Source organism: Phascolarctos cinereus, unplaced genomic scaffold, assembly GCF_003287225.1.
Source record: "Phascolarctos cinereus isolate Bilbo 61053 unplaced genomic scaffold, phaCin_HiC Scaffold_5;HRSCAF=322, whole genome shotgun sequence".
NCBI lineage: Eukaryota > Metazoa > Chordata > Mammalia > Diprotodontia > Phascolarctidae > Phascolarctos > Phascolarctos cinereus.
Window position 1 is genome coordinate 110676082 of NW_027555958.1, and position 16887 is coordinate 110692968.

Consider the following 16887-nt stretch of genomic DNA (forward strand, 5'->3'; position numbering starts at 1 on the left):
ATCCTAAATATAGGTTAAATAATGATACTCTATTAAATTAAATATAGATTTGCCTAGAGCAAGGGATCATGAAAATCTAAGAACACATTTGAAACTGGGGCATAAGCTTATGAAAATTTCAGAGCTCCCCTGAAATGTTCAGAACTGTTATTTTCAAATCTTTCTTTTGAATTGTGTCTTTTGTATGTGAGTTTAATAGATTTTTTTCCCCCTTGAGCTAAAAGAAAGGCGAAAGGCAAGGAATTATGGTCACAGAGTATGGGAATATACAACAGGAAATGATTTAATGTGTCATTTTTGTTAACTTGAATATAAATAAGTAAAATAACTTTTAGTGAGTGGAAGCATCAACTAAAAAGAAAAATATTTTTTCTATTCTCAGGCTACACGACATGCAGAGATGGTAGCAATTGATCAGGTCCTAGAGTGGTGTCATCATTGTGGTAGAACTCCTACAGAAGTATTTGAACACACCGTGTTATATGTCACTGTGGAGCCATGTATAATGTGTGCTGCTGCCCTTCGCCTGATGAGTATCCTTTGACTTTGCTAGATTATGCTTTTGTCCCTTTCATGTGACCACAAAAGCATCTGGATGTTTGCCCCTTCACTATATACAAAAATTCAAAATTAGTCATGAAACAATCTAATTACACAAGGCCACATCTTTTTACAAAAAAAATGGAGGGGTGGTTCTTATAAATAAAATTTGATTATTTGCTTATAAGTCAATTAGCTATTTAAAGAAACTAGAAGAAGAAAAACTTTACGGTTAGCCTGTGGAGAGCCAGTGCCATCTAATGGTAAATCATAAATTGAAAGTAAAGCACCAATGACATTATAATTTAAGTCAATATGAAAACATAAGATTTTAAAATAACATTTCACAAACTTATTTATTGCATATTCTTATTCAATGAACTTTCCAAAAAGTAGTGAGCATGAAAGCTGATTAGAAACTAACAATCTTTTAATTTAAAAGATTCAGAATTTCTTAGTTTTACAGATTTTTGTTTATCCATTTTGCCATACACACATAATTGCAGAATTTTATTTTAATTACCTGCACAGGTGTGTGAGAAAGACATATAGTTCCCAATTTATAAATAACAAACCTTTGTCAAGTTAGAATTATAAAATTTCATGGTAGAAGGAACCTTAAATATCACCTATTTTAAAGAGAATGCAACAGAAATGCAGGTGTTTTAAATGTTTTTTCCAAGGGTCATCAAAGCTTCTTGGAAGTAAAGCTATGACTAAAATCCAGGTTTCTTTGATGGAATGATTTAATTATATAGTAAATTGATTTAGTATATTATAAATTATCCTGGCTAGAACTTGAATTCATGTTCTTTGACTTCAAATCCTGTATTTGAACAACTAATTATCTTCATTTTTCATGCCAACTATTATTATAAACACTTTGAGGGAAAGAAATATGTTGTTACTGTCTGTGTCTCTAGCCTTTGGTCTGTGACTTCAACATTCACAGACTCTTCAAGTTGGAAGAAATCTCAGAGACCATTTAGTCTAGCACATAACTTAATGGTTTTCCCCTCTACAAGATGCCTGATGGAGTATAATCCAACCTTCATTTAATGATCTCGACTGAGGATGAACCCAGTACCTCCTGAAAGTCAACTACCTCCATTCTATTTTTGGATAGCTCTGTTATGAAAATATTCCTTAAATCAAGCTTAAATCTGTCTCTCTTCAACTTTTATACATAGTGCCTAGTTCTGTGCTCAGGGACCAAACAAGTCTACTCCTTTTTACCCCATGACACCTCTTAAAATGGTCATTTAACCAATTCAACCTACCTATTTCTTACCTACATTTCTGTATTTCCTGCCTACCAAAATAGCATGACTGACTTTGAAAAATGCCTCATTGTTATCTAGCTATACTATGACTATGGAATTCTCCTGATCTACCATTCCAGTAACTATTAAAAGAAAGAAATGAAGTTAGTGTAACGTGACCTATTTTTTTTATGAAGCTGTGCTGTCTCTTGACAATCACTTTCTTTTCTAAATGAATAAAAGCCATGCCATTAATGATGTGTTTTAGAAATTTGTCAGGAATTGGTCACATTCTTGGACTCTTCTCTCATTTTTTTCTTTTTCGAAAATCAGGTCAACTTTTGCCTTTCTACAGTCCTATGGTATCTCTCCTGTTACAAAATCTTTTTAAGATGAGTGAGTGTGGTTTAACAATCATGTCTACTAGATCTTTTAAGCATTTGGGGATGTAGTTAATCCAGGTCTGGTGACTTATACCATTCTCACTTATCTTTTGTTCTGTCTTCCGAGTCTCAAGGTCATTCATTCTTCATGATGTTTTCTGTGTTGTCTATTATCATTGTCCTGTTCTCCTAGATCAGTGGACCAATGTCTTAACTGCTCTTGTTCTTGACCCAGAAAAAAAAAGCGCCTTTCATAGCTAATTCAGTCTTGTAGCACTCCTGGCACTACCCTTATAGACTGTTCTACTTTTTTGTGTTTGTTCTCCTTTGCTTGACCTTGCTTTCATCTTCTGTATTTGTCTTTATGCATGAATTTCTTATTCACCCACATTGGCTACATTAGACTTTGCCTACTTTTCTACTTTGTTGCAATTTCTTCTGTTTGAGCCTTCAGAATTTCATTCTTAAGAGATTCTGATTGTTCTTGGGCACACTTTCCCTGTAGATTTTTAGACGGTGAGATTCTACCTCACCTTTCTTTGAACCCTTTGAAATCTGTTCTCACAAAATATAGGATACATATTAGACTACACATGACTTCTCTTCTAGTATCTGAACTCTAAGGTGGATTGCTTCTTTTTCTCTCAAAGTTCACATGGTTTCTACTTCAGCAGTTATTTTTTCTGTGATTGCTAGCATCAGGTCCAGTATAACAATGTTCTTCATTGCTTTCTCTTTTTGAAGAATAACATAAGCCCAGAATTTATTTGCTGGCCTACTTTTGGTAGAGAAATAGTTCCAGCAGATTTCCAGATAATTGAAGTCCACCATCACTAATAATTCATCACTCCATGCCAGACTTATGATCTGTTTGGTAACCTCCTCATCTATTTTTTCTTCTTTGGGTGGTCTATGATGTACTGTCATAATAATATTGCTTGCTTGGGGCAGCTAGGTGGCTCAGTGGATAGAGCACTGGCCTTTAAGTCAGGAGGACCTGAGTTCAAATCGGACCTCAAACTAAACACTTGACACTTACTAGCTGTGTGACCCTGGGCAAGTCACTTAACCCCAATTGCTTAAAAAAAAGAAACAGAGCCCTACATTAGTCATGTTGTGAAAGAAGAATCAGAACAAAAGGGAAGAAAATGAGAAAGAAAAACCAAAAACCAAAGTGCAAATATGTTTTGATCTGCATTCAGTCTCTATAATTCTTTCTCTGGATGTGGATAGCATTTTCCATCTCCCTTTTAAATTTAAAGGCCTCTTGATTTGATTTGCAAGACTCAAGGCAAATATGTATGTTGTTACACCAACAGTGCATGCTATTTCAGAGCAAGCTGATCATTCCTCTTTTTTAATGTGTGGTCCAGAATTTTAGGTCCCATTCTCAGACACCATCTTTTTAGCCGGCTGTTTACTTTGCAAAGTTACTTTTCTCTTCTGAAGTTTCTTATCTTCAAATGATAGCAGTAATGAAAACTTCACCAATTCTTCTATGGTCTTTGGTTTCTTGCCCAGGACTTTATATTCCCTAGCCATGTTTCTGAGGTTTCTTCTCATGGTCTCATTTGACCCCACATGATTTATCAGAAATTGTTATTGACCATCAGATTTCATTAATCTGGAGATATTCTCCATCACATCCTGGATATATGTTCTGGAAAGACAGAAGACATCACTGTTATTAATATCAATATGACAGATAAATGTCTCAGTACCTCTCAGCAGGGAATCACTAACCATCACTTGTTCCTCTGACTCCTATTAGATGACCCCTTTCTGGATGTCATCTGTAAGTCCATGTCCTAATTACCTAAAGTATAAAAAGCTTCCTGTATGACAGGAGCTTCCAGATAGTCAATATTCCATGTTGATGGGCACATTACAGTACAGTAAGCAGCAGGGTGATGGGTATATGTGAGAGGCTGGAGGAGGGAAGATAAAGTTTGGAATAGTTCTGTAATGACTGAGGTAGGAAATCAATTAGGGAGCAATACAAGGACTGCCTTGCGGTAGTGAAGGCCCAGTTGAAGTCAGATAACACAAAATTTTAATGTGCTTAGATATGCTATTTCAAGACATTTTAAAACTGTTCAGATCTCTTAGAACCAGAAGGCATAATGAATATAGAAAGAATTTACCAGTTACCTCCTAAAAGATCTTCAAAATGAAAACTCTGAGGAACATTATAGCCAAAATCCAGAACTCCCAGGTCAAAGAAAAAATACTGCCAGCAGTCAGAAAGAAAGAATTCAAGTATCAAAGAGCCACAGTCAGGATCACACACAGTTTAGCAACTGCTACTGTGAAGAAGCAGAGGGTTTGGAATTGATAGATGGCAAAACATAACTGACTCAGCAAAACTAAGTATAATCATGGTGGGGGGGAAAGGCGAATGTAGGGGAGACAAAGGAACTTTAATGAAATAGAGGGCTTCCAAGCTTTCTTGATGAAAAGACTAGAGTTGCATTGAACTTCTGAAGTTCCAACACAGAAGTCAAGAAGTAAACACAATCACAAAAGGATAAACTGCTTCCATTCTAATATGGGGAGATAGTAGAGGTGATAGAATGAGTCCAGTTAGACGGCCTATGAGTGGTTCTGTTATGTCTTGATAATATTAGAAGAAAGGAAGGAGAGGGGAAGAGAATAACCTAGGAGTGAAGGGAAGGGAAGGTTATCTCACATAATTGGGTTGTGCAAGTAGAAGTCTATATAAACACAGAGAAAGAGATAGGGGAAATGGCTGATTTTTGAATTTCATTCTCATATGAACTGGTCAAAGGAGAAAAGAACACAGAGGTAGGTATGGAAATACATTTCATTTAACAGGAAAATAGGAGAGAATGAGGAGAAAGAAGGAGGAATTAGAGGAAGGGTAGATTAAAAGGATTGTGCTAAGCAAAACAAATTCTAAACAACTGTGTAAAAATATTTATAACTCTTTTGGAGGTGGCAAAGAATTGGAATCTGAAGGAGTGTTCTTCAGTTGGGGAATGGCTGAACAAGTTACAAATGTGATGGAATGCTAGTGCCATAAGAAATGATGAAAGGAATAGTTTCAGACAAACCTGGAAAGATTTGTATGAGCTGTTGCATACTGAATTAAACAAGCCCAGGAGAACAATTTATATAATGGCAGCAATATTGTAAAGATTTTGAAAGGCTTAGGAACTCTGATTAACATAGTGACCAACTGTGATTCCAGAGGACCAATGTTGAAACGTTTTACCTGCCTCCTAATAAAGATGAAAGATTCAGTGTATGGAATGAGACATCTGCACACATTTCTGTACCTGTCAAAGGAAATGAAATGATTTGAGGGACCCAGAAGAGAAATGTAGGCTTCTTAATTCCTTTAGTACTTAGTTTAAACCATGTTAGTTTGTACTTGTTTGTATTTTACTAAGTGTTTTTAAGTCCTTTTTCATTTGTATACGCTCTGACTATGGAGTGCTTATGTGCAGAATGCCTTCTGTCTCCAAATTGTTGATATTGTCCTCACAGCTTATGGGTATTATATGGGTACAATTATGCCCAAGCAGCCCCACTGAACTACCATTTCCTCCATGAAGCTTTCCTTGATCCCCTTTGTTGGTAAAAACAAAACCAAAAAACTTTCCCCTAAAGAAAGCATAATGTATTGTTTTATATCTCTCTGATGCATTTATCATAAGTTGTAGTTAATCTGTGAGTCTTTTCTTCCTATTAGACTATATGCTGTATAAGGGTAGTGTCTTTTCTAAACTTTGTCTGTGTCCCAGAGAGGTCTCTGCATATAGGTAGTAAATATTGGATTTAATTCACTTAAATTGAATTGACTTACTGGAGGTGGAGACATTTTTGGCTTCATTCTGTTTAAGACCTTAATTCTTTCACACAAATCCCACTTGTTGTATATGGCTGCCAGAATGAACGATTTGGAGGTTGCGGCTCCGTTCTGGATATCGCCTCAGCAGACTTACCAAATACTGGGACACCTTTCAAGGTAAAACAAAAGAGGATAGTCTCTTCCTCTTATTTGAAGTGTTATTTTTCTTTTTTGTTTGGTGGTTGTAAATAGTTACACTCTTTGTGTTCAGTAGATTCTAAACAGCCACGAAATAACAGGAAAAGAACTTCCTGACTTTATCTGATCCAGCTCTTACCTTTGCCTCTGGACGGAACTACAGCAAAGCCATTTCTGATAAGCAGGTGTACAACTTATTCTTTACATTGAAGGAGATTTTACAACCTTCCTGGGTAATCCAACACAATTTCTATCCCTTGTGTATGTTGGAGTCATTCATTTTTGTAAAGGCCAGTGTTTACAGCATTCATATGTTAGTAAGTATTGTCAAGTCTTATAGTTATATAGTATGTAGTTCTTGACACATTAAATTCATATGACTTAATCTACATTAAAATTTGCAGTGGATATAGTATATCCTTGTTCAAATTAAACCATGTCTGTTCTATTTCTGTATACCAATGATATTTCACAGAAATCAATCACTGTTAGGTTTCATGTTTCATGGTCCTTTTCTAATTGAAGTTTCCTCCTGGCTAAACCATACCAGTTTCTTTAACTTTAAATTTTACTCCACTGTTCAGATTTCTAGTTGTTTGATCCATCTTCATGAATAAGTTAAGAAACAAAACAAAATTAGTAACAAACCTCCTTCACACTTTCCTAATTCTTACTAATCCTTCCCATATTAATCTGATGACAGTGAAGATTAGGGGCTTAATGCAGTGTCTATAGATCAAAATTTAAATTTTAATTGAAATTCTTATCTGTTAAACTACATTTCCTTTAGAACTTGGCCTGTGAGCCCATGCTAATTTCCATGACTTCATTGACAAGATTGTTTTCTTCCTCATGTTTTATAAAATGTGTTTAAACCTGGTTATGTTATTTTTAATAAAGGCCCAACTTATTATGATGGGCATTATGGTAGGTTTACTTCAAAATTCTCCAAAGTTGTACTTCTTAAAAAATATATAGTTGTGATATGAAGGATTAAACCTTGGATAAATCCTGGAGAGGAAAAGTTCTGAGATAAGAGAGTTGAATGTAGGACACAAGATAGATTACTTTTTTAAGCTGAAGCTAGCAATCAGTTGGAAGGGGGCAAAGGGCTTTCTTAATTTGTGGTTTTGCATATAAAAGAGTAGAATAGATGGTTATTTGTATAAGTCCTTCTGAAGATAAATTGTTGTAGAATGGAGAGCAAATCATGCAACTTTATTTAAACTTCATTTAAAACATTCCCAAAGGTTTGGGTTTTTTTCCATTTTTTCCCTGTTACTTCTATTTATAGTTCTCTTTAAGAACTTCTGTTATAAAATTTCCTAATACAATTCTGTACAGTTGGTTTATTGTCTCTCTCATTTATGAGAGGTCAGGCATAGTGCTCAAAGTTCCTAAAAAGACAAAGGAAGAGTTCTTAGATGTTGAATATGGGTAGAACCTCTCTTGAACATATGTATATACCTGTAATATGTGCAGATAATATGCTTGTATGATATTTGTATATTTTTAGTTTGCCTGAAAAAGAGAGTTCAGTTGTACCATATGTTTATGGCCATATTGGCTTAAAAAACAAGATTTGGAGTTCAGATATCTAAAAGATGGTTTCTGAGGTGTCCAGAAATTCTGACAACACACTCTTACCCCTGGCCTCTGCATAATAATAGACCAACAAGACACCTGGGGCATTTGGCTTTGCTCCTTATTTTCTAGATTTTTAGGCATATTCCTGGCCCATAACTATGTTATAGGTTCCAGAATAAAGAGAAATAGCCTGTCAAATTTAAAATTCATTTCATGTAAGTGACTTGTTGATCCGCCCTTTGAAAAAGAATGTGGTTAATGTTAATATTAATATCATAGAACTGGTACAATTGCCATCATTAATATTGCTTTGTGCAGAATGCATGTTTTACAACTTAATAGGGCCATCCTGCAACTATAATGGCTACATGAAGGAAGCACTTTTACACTTTAGTCATAGAAATCATTCATAACATGAACATATAATGCTTTATTCCCTTAAGACCAAGAGGGCATTCATAGTCCACCCCTCTGGGTATAGAAGGAGAAGAGACTCTCACCAGCTCCTCCCTTTATTTTCCTTTGCTATTGTCATATAGGAGAAAAGTGTGCATAAATTTCCTTGTATTCGAGAAATACCATGTATTGTAAAACTTGAGTTTGTCCCTGACCTCACCCCCAAAGCAGGCATTCTTTGAGGATGATGTGGCCTTGGGTATAGTAGTTTACTGGGTAGTGATGGCCATGTTTTGAAAGAGAAAGTTTCCTACTTTGCTTCCGAGTCTCTCCTGAATAATGGTGCTTTGAGTATAAAACATGTCTTATCAACTACTGCTCTCTTATTTATATGTTTTCATGCATATGCATGGGCATAAGAAATGACCTAGGGGAAATGGGAAAAGGAAAAGAGGGGCAGTGCCCATTATGTCTTCCAGGTTTAGCTTAACTAGAAAGGAATGTTGATTAAGTTCTATGCATCATTCAACTTTAATTTGGGAAGGAAAGAATAAAAGAGTAGTATAATGTGGGAAAAAAAAACAAGAAAGAAGGAACAAAACTAAGTTCCTCCTTCCTACCTTTTTTTTTTTAAATGGTGGCACAATTATTTTCCATGTCACCCAGGTCAAAAAATTTTAGAATCATTCTTACCTCTTTCTCTTCAATCATAGGATCATAGATTCCCTCCATCCAGTTATTTACTGAGGCCTGCTAGTTTTTTCCTCAGAAATGTCTCTCACCTATAACCTCTATTCCTACAGCTTTCCCTTTAGTTCAGGTCTTAATTAGCTCTTACTTGGATTACTTACTGGTTTCCCTAACACCAAGTTTTCACTTCAGTACGTTTTGTATAATGCTGCCGGGATGGGCTTCCTTAAAATACATTTTCATCATGTCACTTTCCTGCTCAAAAAACCCACAGTGCCTCCTTATTGCCCTGCACTTTTACATTTGAAGCCATCATTGCTCATCACAGTGAGGTGCAGATCCACTAGGCAACAGAGTGAATAATCCCACACTTGCCATTTCTACTCCCTTCTGAATAGCCCAGCTCAACCCATTAAGCCCTCTTTGGCTTTCCATATCAAATTCAAACTCCTATCTGGCATTCAATACTCTCTTTACCCTGCTATTTTATTTCCTATTGCTTTTCAGCACACCCCCTGATTTCCTCACTGCCTTCTCCCACCAAAAATAAAGCAAAAAACAAACAACAAAAAAAACCCAACCATTTTCTCTCCTTGCCTTTGCTAATGCTGTTCTCATCTGAAATAGCTTCCTATACCTTTTCAAATCATATCCATCCTTTGAGGCCCACCTCAAGTCTCATCTCTTGTATAAAGCTTTTTTCAGCTACTCCAGCCAGCATTTATTTTCCCAGACTATGAGTTCTTTCTGCACTTATAACTCTTCTGCTGAGTGCACACAATATGGGACTTAATTATTCATTGATTATTTCATATATGTTAGTGTCTTCCCAGCTAAATTGTCTGGACATGTAGTAGGCCATACATAGTTGTTAACTGATTGATATATTAAATTGAGGCAAACTTAATACCATTTTGGAAAAGAAGAAAAAAGTAAAGAAGAGTTTTGCATCATCATTTACATTTCCAGTGACCCCCAGAGTTCATTTTGCAGATGAAAAGCTGAGGTAAACAGGGTTAAGTGACTTGCCCAGGGTCACACAGCTAGTAAGTGTCTGAGGCCAGATTTAAACTGAGGAAAATGAGTCTTCCTGGCTCTGGGCCTGGCACTCTATCCACTGTGCCACCTAGTTTCCTTAAGTGTATTGTTATATTTGAAATGACTTGCAGAATTCTTTGGTATATACATTTTCTGGCCTCCAGTAAAAAATATTTTCACAATATTGCTTTCTCCCTTTTCTCATTTCAACAGTGCATTCCTGGATATCGAGCTGAGGAAGCAGTGGAAATGTTAAAGACCTTCTACAAACAAGAAAATCCAAATGGTCAGTTTTCCTGTAATGTACAGAGCATACATTGAAGCAAGTCAACATAAGAAATTCTGACATGGTATACTTATTAATTTCTCTCTTTCTTCTCTAACATTTTTGTAGCACCGAAATCAAAAGTTCGGAAAAAGGAAGGTCATAAATGTTGAACTTCATCTGATAGAAGACCAATCCTTAATAGTGATCTTGACAAAATTCTTGGAATGGAAGCATTTAACATGACTGAATTACATATCTTATGGTCCATCCATACCAGCCAACCTAATGTTTCTCACAACTCCCTGTCAATTGCAGTGGCTATCCTCCATTCCTGGAATGATCCTTCCTTACCTCTACCTCTCAGAATACTTGGTTTCTTCAAGATTCAGTTCAAGTACTATCTTCAGCAGGAGGCCTTTCCTGGTTCTCCCAGCTAGAAGTGCCTTAACATCTTAACAAAGGTTATCTTGTACTTACGTTGTATGTGTCATATTTATAAATATATACGTGCATGTTGTACATTGGAATATAAGCTTCTGGGACAGGGTACTGTTTTGTTTTTCTTTTATATCTCTAGCATTTAGCATAGTGCCTGGCACAGAGTAGTTGGTCAATAAATAATGATTTATTTTAATTAGTTAAAATGGCCTCTGGTAATATACTACTCCTAGTTTCCATTTGAGAAAGGGCATAAGAAGATTTTTCCAAACAAGGAGAGGAAATTATGTAGCTAATTTGAAGGGATTTGGCCTGATGAAGTTCAAAGGTTAAGTTTTGGGAGGAAAAACTTGAAAAAAATTGAGAAAAATTGAGAATGTAAAGAACAGTCTCCAGGCTCAGTTACTGATCCAGATTATCCTTCAGGTTTCAAGAGAAACAGAATCAAAGATAATTAAGGAGAATATAGAAGGATTAAGAAATAGAAACTGAAATAGATTTAAGAAGAATAAGGAAAAGATAATTGGCAACACAAAGTAAGGTGAGTAACAAAAAATTAGTGAAAATGTTAGTGGGTTGAAGAAATTAATAGAGTATTGAGGGGGCAAATTGGTGAAACTGACATGATATTGGGACAAGACTAAAGGGAAGGTGGATGTGGTCATGGCTATAGAGTTGTTGAAATAAAGGAAGGGACATTAAATAAGGTTGTCTGTAAAAAGTTTCAACTAGGTGCTTAAGAAACAAGGCTGAAAATCTCAACAATTAAGGAGAGTAGGGGAAATTGTGTAGTAACTTGCACTGAGTGTGAAATGTTTGTATTTCTGCCACAAATGAATGTCTTATTTGTATTGCAAGTGAGGCTGATCTACCTTAAAGAACACCTGTTTACACTCTGGGTTCTTAGGGAGAATGAAGGATTCCTAAAAGAAACAGAAGTAAAGTTTCACTGGTGAAGAAAGGGATTCCTTCTCAGGATGATAAAGAACAGAAAGTGTTACACAGAGGAGAAAGGAGATAAAAAAGGACATCTGTACAATGAGAACTTAATGTAGATTTGATGCTCTTTCTGAAGAGGAAGAAGATTCTTGTTCTTTCCAAGAGTAATAAAGTAGAGCCACAAAAGATATCGGCTATGAGATCATCTAATAAGAGGCAGAGGAAGAAGAGAAAAGTAGTGGTATCTGGTGATTTCCCTGCCCATGGTATGGGTTCATCTATTCGTTGACCTGAAAATAATGATAGTGAGATCTGTTATCTTCCTGGGGCATGTATCTAAGATATAACAGAAATTTTCCAAAACTTACAAAAATGGATAACAACTATTCTCTTCTGGTCATTCATATGGGACACTACCATATAGAATCTAAAAAGTATTACCAAGGAAAGTCTTCAGCAAGAAACTAAAGGCCTTGGGGCTTCAGGGGTGCAGAATAGAAGATTTAATCTGGGAAATGAACAGCTGGCTAAAAAAAGTATGTAAGAATAGTATTTGGTTTATGGATGATGGCTTTCAATGTGGTGTTGACAGATTTCTAATTAGAGGTAGAGTACACCTATCAAAGGGTGGTAGAATATTTTTACTAGTTGTTTTGAAAATCTAATCAAAAGTGCTTTGAACTAATGATGAGGGGGAAAGGATAAGACAACTTATGTAGCATCCCCTTATTTCGATACTATAGAGTGAAGCCACAAAAAGGGGAAAAGAATAGAAACTGAAACACCAGTATTCATAGGACACAAAATTCAAAAAAGGAGCCATTAATAAAGCCCATGGCCTCAGATGTCTGTGCACATATGCTTAAAGTGTAGGCAACAAACAAGAAGAACTAGAGGTCCTAATACAAAGGAGATGGACCAATTTAAAGTAAATATGATGGGTTAAAGGGAGTGGGGGGCAGGAAAGGGTTGCTTTGTATATAAGAACTTGTGAGGAAATCTAGGAACCACAGGAATGAGGCATGACATTATTTGAGTGAAAGTCAAAGAAGGGGGGGAGTGATTTTTGTCATTAGAGTATACTACAGACCATTTGGACAGAAGGAGGAAATAGATAAAGAGTTTGGGAAACAAATCACAAGCTTAGCATGAATGCATACCATAGTAGTGATGGAGGAATTTAAATTATTCAGACATTTGCTGGAGCATTGTGCCAAAAGCAAAGTAGTTAATAACTTCATGAATTTTCTTATTGATAATTTCATCCTTCAAAAGGTGAAATATCCAACATGGGTAAGTTCTTTTCTGTATCTGATTCTCATAGGGAAGAACTGGTTGCTGAGGTGAGAATTATGGAAACGTTGGGGATAAGTTATCACTGTTGTCATAGAATTCATGATGGAGAAAATCTAGGCACTCTACATTCTGGAAAAGCAGGTTTCAAAGGGTTCAGAGGAAAGATAGGGAGAACTTTATGGAGTAAAATGCTTTAAGGGAAGTTGTCTCAGGGAGGTTCAAAAAAACCAAACATGAAATTCTGGAGAAGAAAAGGGAAACATTACCCATGAAGAAGAAAAATGAGGTTTTTGAGATCGATATGGATGTACAGGGAACTGATAATTAGATTTAAAAAAGAAATGTTCCAAAAATGGAAGCATGACCACATAACAGAGATCAATATAAATAAGAGTATACATCCTATAAAAAGTGTCAGGAATGCTATAGGAAGCAAAAAGGATATATTTTTTTAGCTATGTTGGTGAAAAAAATAGGGTCAAAGACAGGATAGAAATCTTGCTTGGAATGAGTGAGACAATAATTGTCAATAGGGAGAAGGCATGACTGCTTAACTCTCATTTTGTTTCTATTTTCCCTACAAAGAAAATTACCTTTATACTGGAAATCACAGAAGAAAAATTACTTAGAGTTGATACCCAAGATAAATAATAAAACAGTTAAGAGAACACCTAATTGCCCTTCATGAATTCAAGTCACCTGGTGCAGATGAACTACATTCCCAAGTCCTGAAGGAACTGGCAGATGTAATTACTGAGCCACTGTTGGTGATATTTAAAAGTTTATGAAAAATGGGTATCACAAGACAGAAGAAGAGCAAATGTCCAGACTATCAAAAGAATAAAGAGAACAAAGTTTTAGAACTTTAGGCCTACGCGTTTGACCTCAATTACTGGGGAATTCTATTATATATATATGTATATATAGAGAGAGAGTATGTGTGTGTGTGTGTGTGTGTGTGTGTGTGTGTGTGTGTGTGTGTGTGTGTGTGTGTATAAATGATTGCCAAACATCTAGAAAAGGAAGTGGTGATTATAAAGAGCCAGTATGGCTTCATCAACAACAGCTTATGCCAGAATGACCCAATTTCCTTTTTTGACAGGTTTCTGAAATCAGTAGATAAGAAGAATGTTGTGGATGTAGTTTACCTATGTTATCAAAGCTTTTGATAAAGTATTTCATATGTTTCTTGTGGAGAAGATATAGATTACATAACAATACATTGAGATGGATTCATAACTGGTTGGATGAATGGACTTCAAGACTAATTGTTAAAAGTTCAATGTCACTGTTGCAGGAGGTCTCCAATGTAGTACCCCAGGTATTTGTGTCTGACTCTGTTACTTAACATTTTTATCAGTCACTTGGATAAAGGAATGAAAGATATGCTCATCAAATTTACAGATGACACAAAGCTGAGAGAGATAGCTAATACAGTGGATGATAGATTCAGGATCCAAAATGATATTGATTAGTTAGGGTGCTGGGCTGAATTCAAAAAGATGAATTTCAATAGGGACAAATGTAAAGTTTTCTGCTTAGGGTGAGAAAAAAATCAGCTTCACAAGTATAAGATGAGTGAGGCATGGTTAGACAGTAGTTGTTTGGAAAAGAATCTGGAGGTAATTGGATTGCAAGCTCAATATGAGTCAGCAGTGTGAAATGCTAATAAGATCTTGGGCTGCATTAAGAGAGTACATAGCTTCTAGTACCCCTGAAGAAGAAGGAGGAAGGAGGGGAAGTGGAGGAGGAGGAGGAGGTGGGCAATCATTCTTTTGGTTTTGTTTCCTTCTTGATTTTGATTCCTTGATTTCTCATAAAGTCATTAGCTTTCATTTGCTCAATTCTAATTATTAAGGAATTATTTTCTTCAATTAGCTTTTGTGCCTCCTTTTCCATTTGGCCAATTCTGCTTTTTAAGGAGTTCTTTTTTTCAGTGAATTTTTGTGCCTCTTTCTCCATTTTGCCCATTCTGCTTTTTAAGGCATTCTTCTCTTCATTGGCTTTTTGTACCTCTTTTACCATTTGGCCTAGTCTGTTTTTTAAGGTGTTATTTTCTTCAGTGTGTTTTTGTGTCTCCTTTACCAAGCTGTTGATTAGTTTTTCTTTTTTTTAAAAATCTTTTTATTATTTTAGACTTGAATACTAAAACTTAGATACATAATAAGAAAAGGAAAGGAAACATTATTAACTTAAATATTAAACAAATATAAAATAAGGGGAAAATCATCATATGTACAGCAGAATGTGAGAGAGGATTAAAAATATATAGCAATAAATTTCCATTTCAAGAAAGCCTGTATATTAAGTACTACATATTGTGTTAAAAGCTGTCCATCTTCTCTTTGCTTCCTTGTAGATTTTCTTCTGTTCTCTGCTGTATACTTTTTAACTTTGTTCTTTTTCTCCCCTCCCTCCCCCTTCTCCCCTCAGGCTACAGTTAAGTGTGGATATATTTATATATAGGTATATATATATATACCTATATATATATACACATATACACATACATACACATATAAACATATACTTTCCCTAACATATTGTGTTCCTAATCTTTGTTTTTATGTCTGTGCATATCTCTTATCTCCTATCCCTCCTGACTCCTCTACTTTACTTCTACTAGCTACCTTGCCCTCCTGTTACTTAATCTACCCTTCTTCAGTGATCCCTCCCTTATCCTCCCATGCCTGTAAATCTAAACATCCCTTTGACCTATTCCCTCACCTTCTCCTCTAAAGAACCCTCCCTTCTCTTCTCTCCCTATCTCCTTATTGTTTTATTTCTTTCTAAATTTAGAAGACTTTTATACTCTTCTAGATTTTATATATATATATATATATATATATATATATATATATGTATGTGTGTATGTATGTGTATATATATATGTATTGTTCCCTCTTGAACCTGTTCCTGATGAAAGTAGGTTTCCAGAACTACCAGCCCTCCCTCATCTAATTCTTCTGTCGATTCTTCCTCTCAAACCTCATTTGTATAGGATAATTACTCTTTTTAGCTGTTCCTGAACAGTTTTACTTTTTGAGGGCATATCATGCTTGCGTCGACCCCAGTCTTTCTTATGAACAATCCCAATTAGTAATAACAATCTTAGACATACATTTTACATTCTACATACAGAAAAAGTAAACAGTCTATTCTTATTGAGTCCCTTGTAATTAGTCTTTGGTATGTACCTTATATTTTTCTTGGCTCTTGTATGTTAAATCTTCTATTAAGTTCAGGGGTTTTTTTTGGGTTTTGTTTTTTTAACAGAGTCCTGAAAGTTTGGCAATTCATTGAATGTCTTTTTTTTTTCATTCAGGATTATGCTTAGCTTTGCTGGGTATGAGATTTTTGACTGGAAGCCTAGTTCTTTTTCTGTTTTAGTCTTTTGCTCTTGCCGTCTTTTTAGTGTTTCCACTACTAAGTCTTGTGTGATTCTAATTGTGGCACTCTTGTATGTAAATTTTTTTCTTGTTGCTTGTAATATTTTATCCTTCAGATGGGGGTTTTAGAATTTGACTATAATATTCCTGTGGGTTTTCCTCATAGAATCTCTTTCAGAAGGTGATTGGTTGATTTTTTCCTATTTCAACTTTCCTCTCTTGTTCTAATGCTTCATGACAATTTTCTTTAATTATTTTTTGTATTATTGCATCAAGATTCTTTTTTGATTATAGCTTTTAGGTAGTCCAATTATTCTTATGTTTTCTCTTCTTAATTTGTTCTCCAGATTAGTTGTTTTTCTTATGAGATGTTTCACATTCTCTTCTGTTTTTTTCATTTTTTTATATTTTGTTTTATTGTTTCTTGCTCTCTTATGACTTTGTGGGCTTCCCCTTGCCCAATTTTGATTTTCAAGGAGTCATTTTTCTTCCTTAAGATTATGGACCTCCTTTTCTAATTGATTGACTTTCTTTTCACAATCTCCTTGTTTTTCTTGGATTTTTTTTCTTAGTTTTTCCTCATCTCTCTGATTTAAAAAGTCTTTTTAAGGTATTCAATGAATTTTTGGGGGGCAGGTGACCATTTGAC

The 16887-nt window shown here is 35.3% G+C and overlaps 1 protein-coding gene across 2 annotated transcripts in view; it reads left to right on the plus strand.

Moving 5' to 3' along the window:
* ADAT2 (adenosine deaminase tRNA specific 2) overlaps positions 1-10810 on the plus strand; it is a 33182-nt gene extending 22372 nt beyond the window's left edge. For both annotated transcript variants that reach the window (XM_020972504.2, XM_020972505.2), the window contains 4 exons: positions 383-533; positions 6070-6176; positions 10122-10194; positions 10303-10810. In XM_020972504.2, coding sequence (XP_020828163.1) covers positions 383-533; positions 6070-6176; positions 10122-10194; positions 10303-10346 — 375 coding nt within the window. In that variant the 3' untranslated portion in view covers positions 10347-10810. The remainder of the gene's footprint in view (positions 1-382; positions 534-6069; positions 6177-10121; positions 10195-10302) is intronic.
* The last annotated feature ends 6077 nt before the right edge of the window (positions 10811-16887 follow it).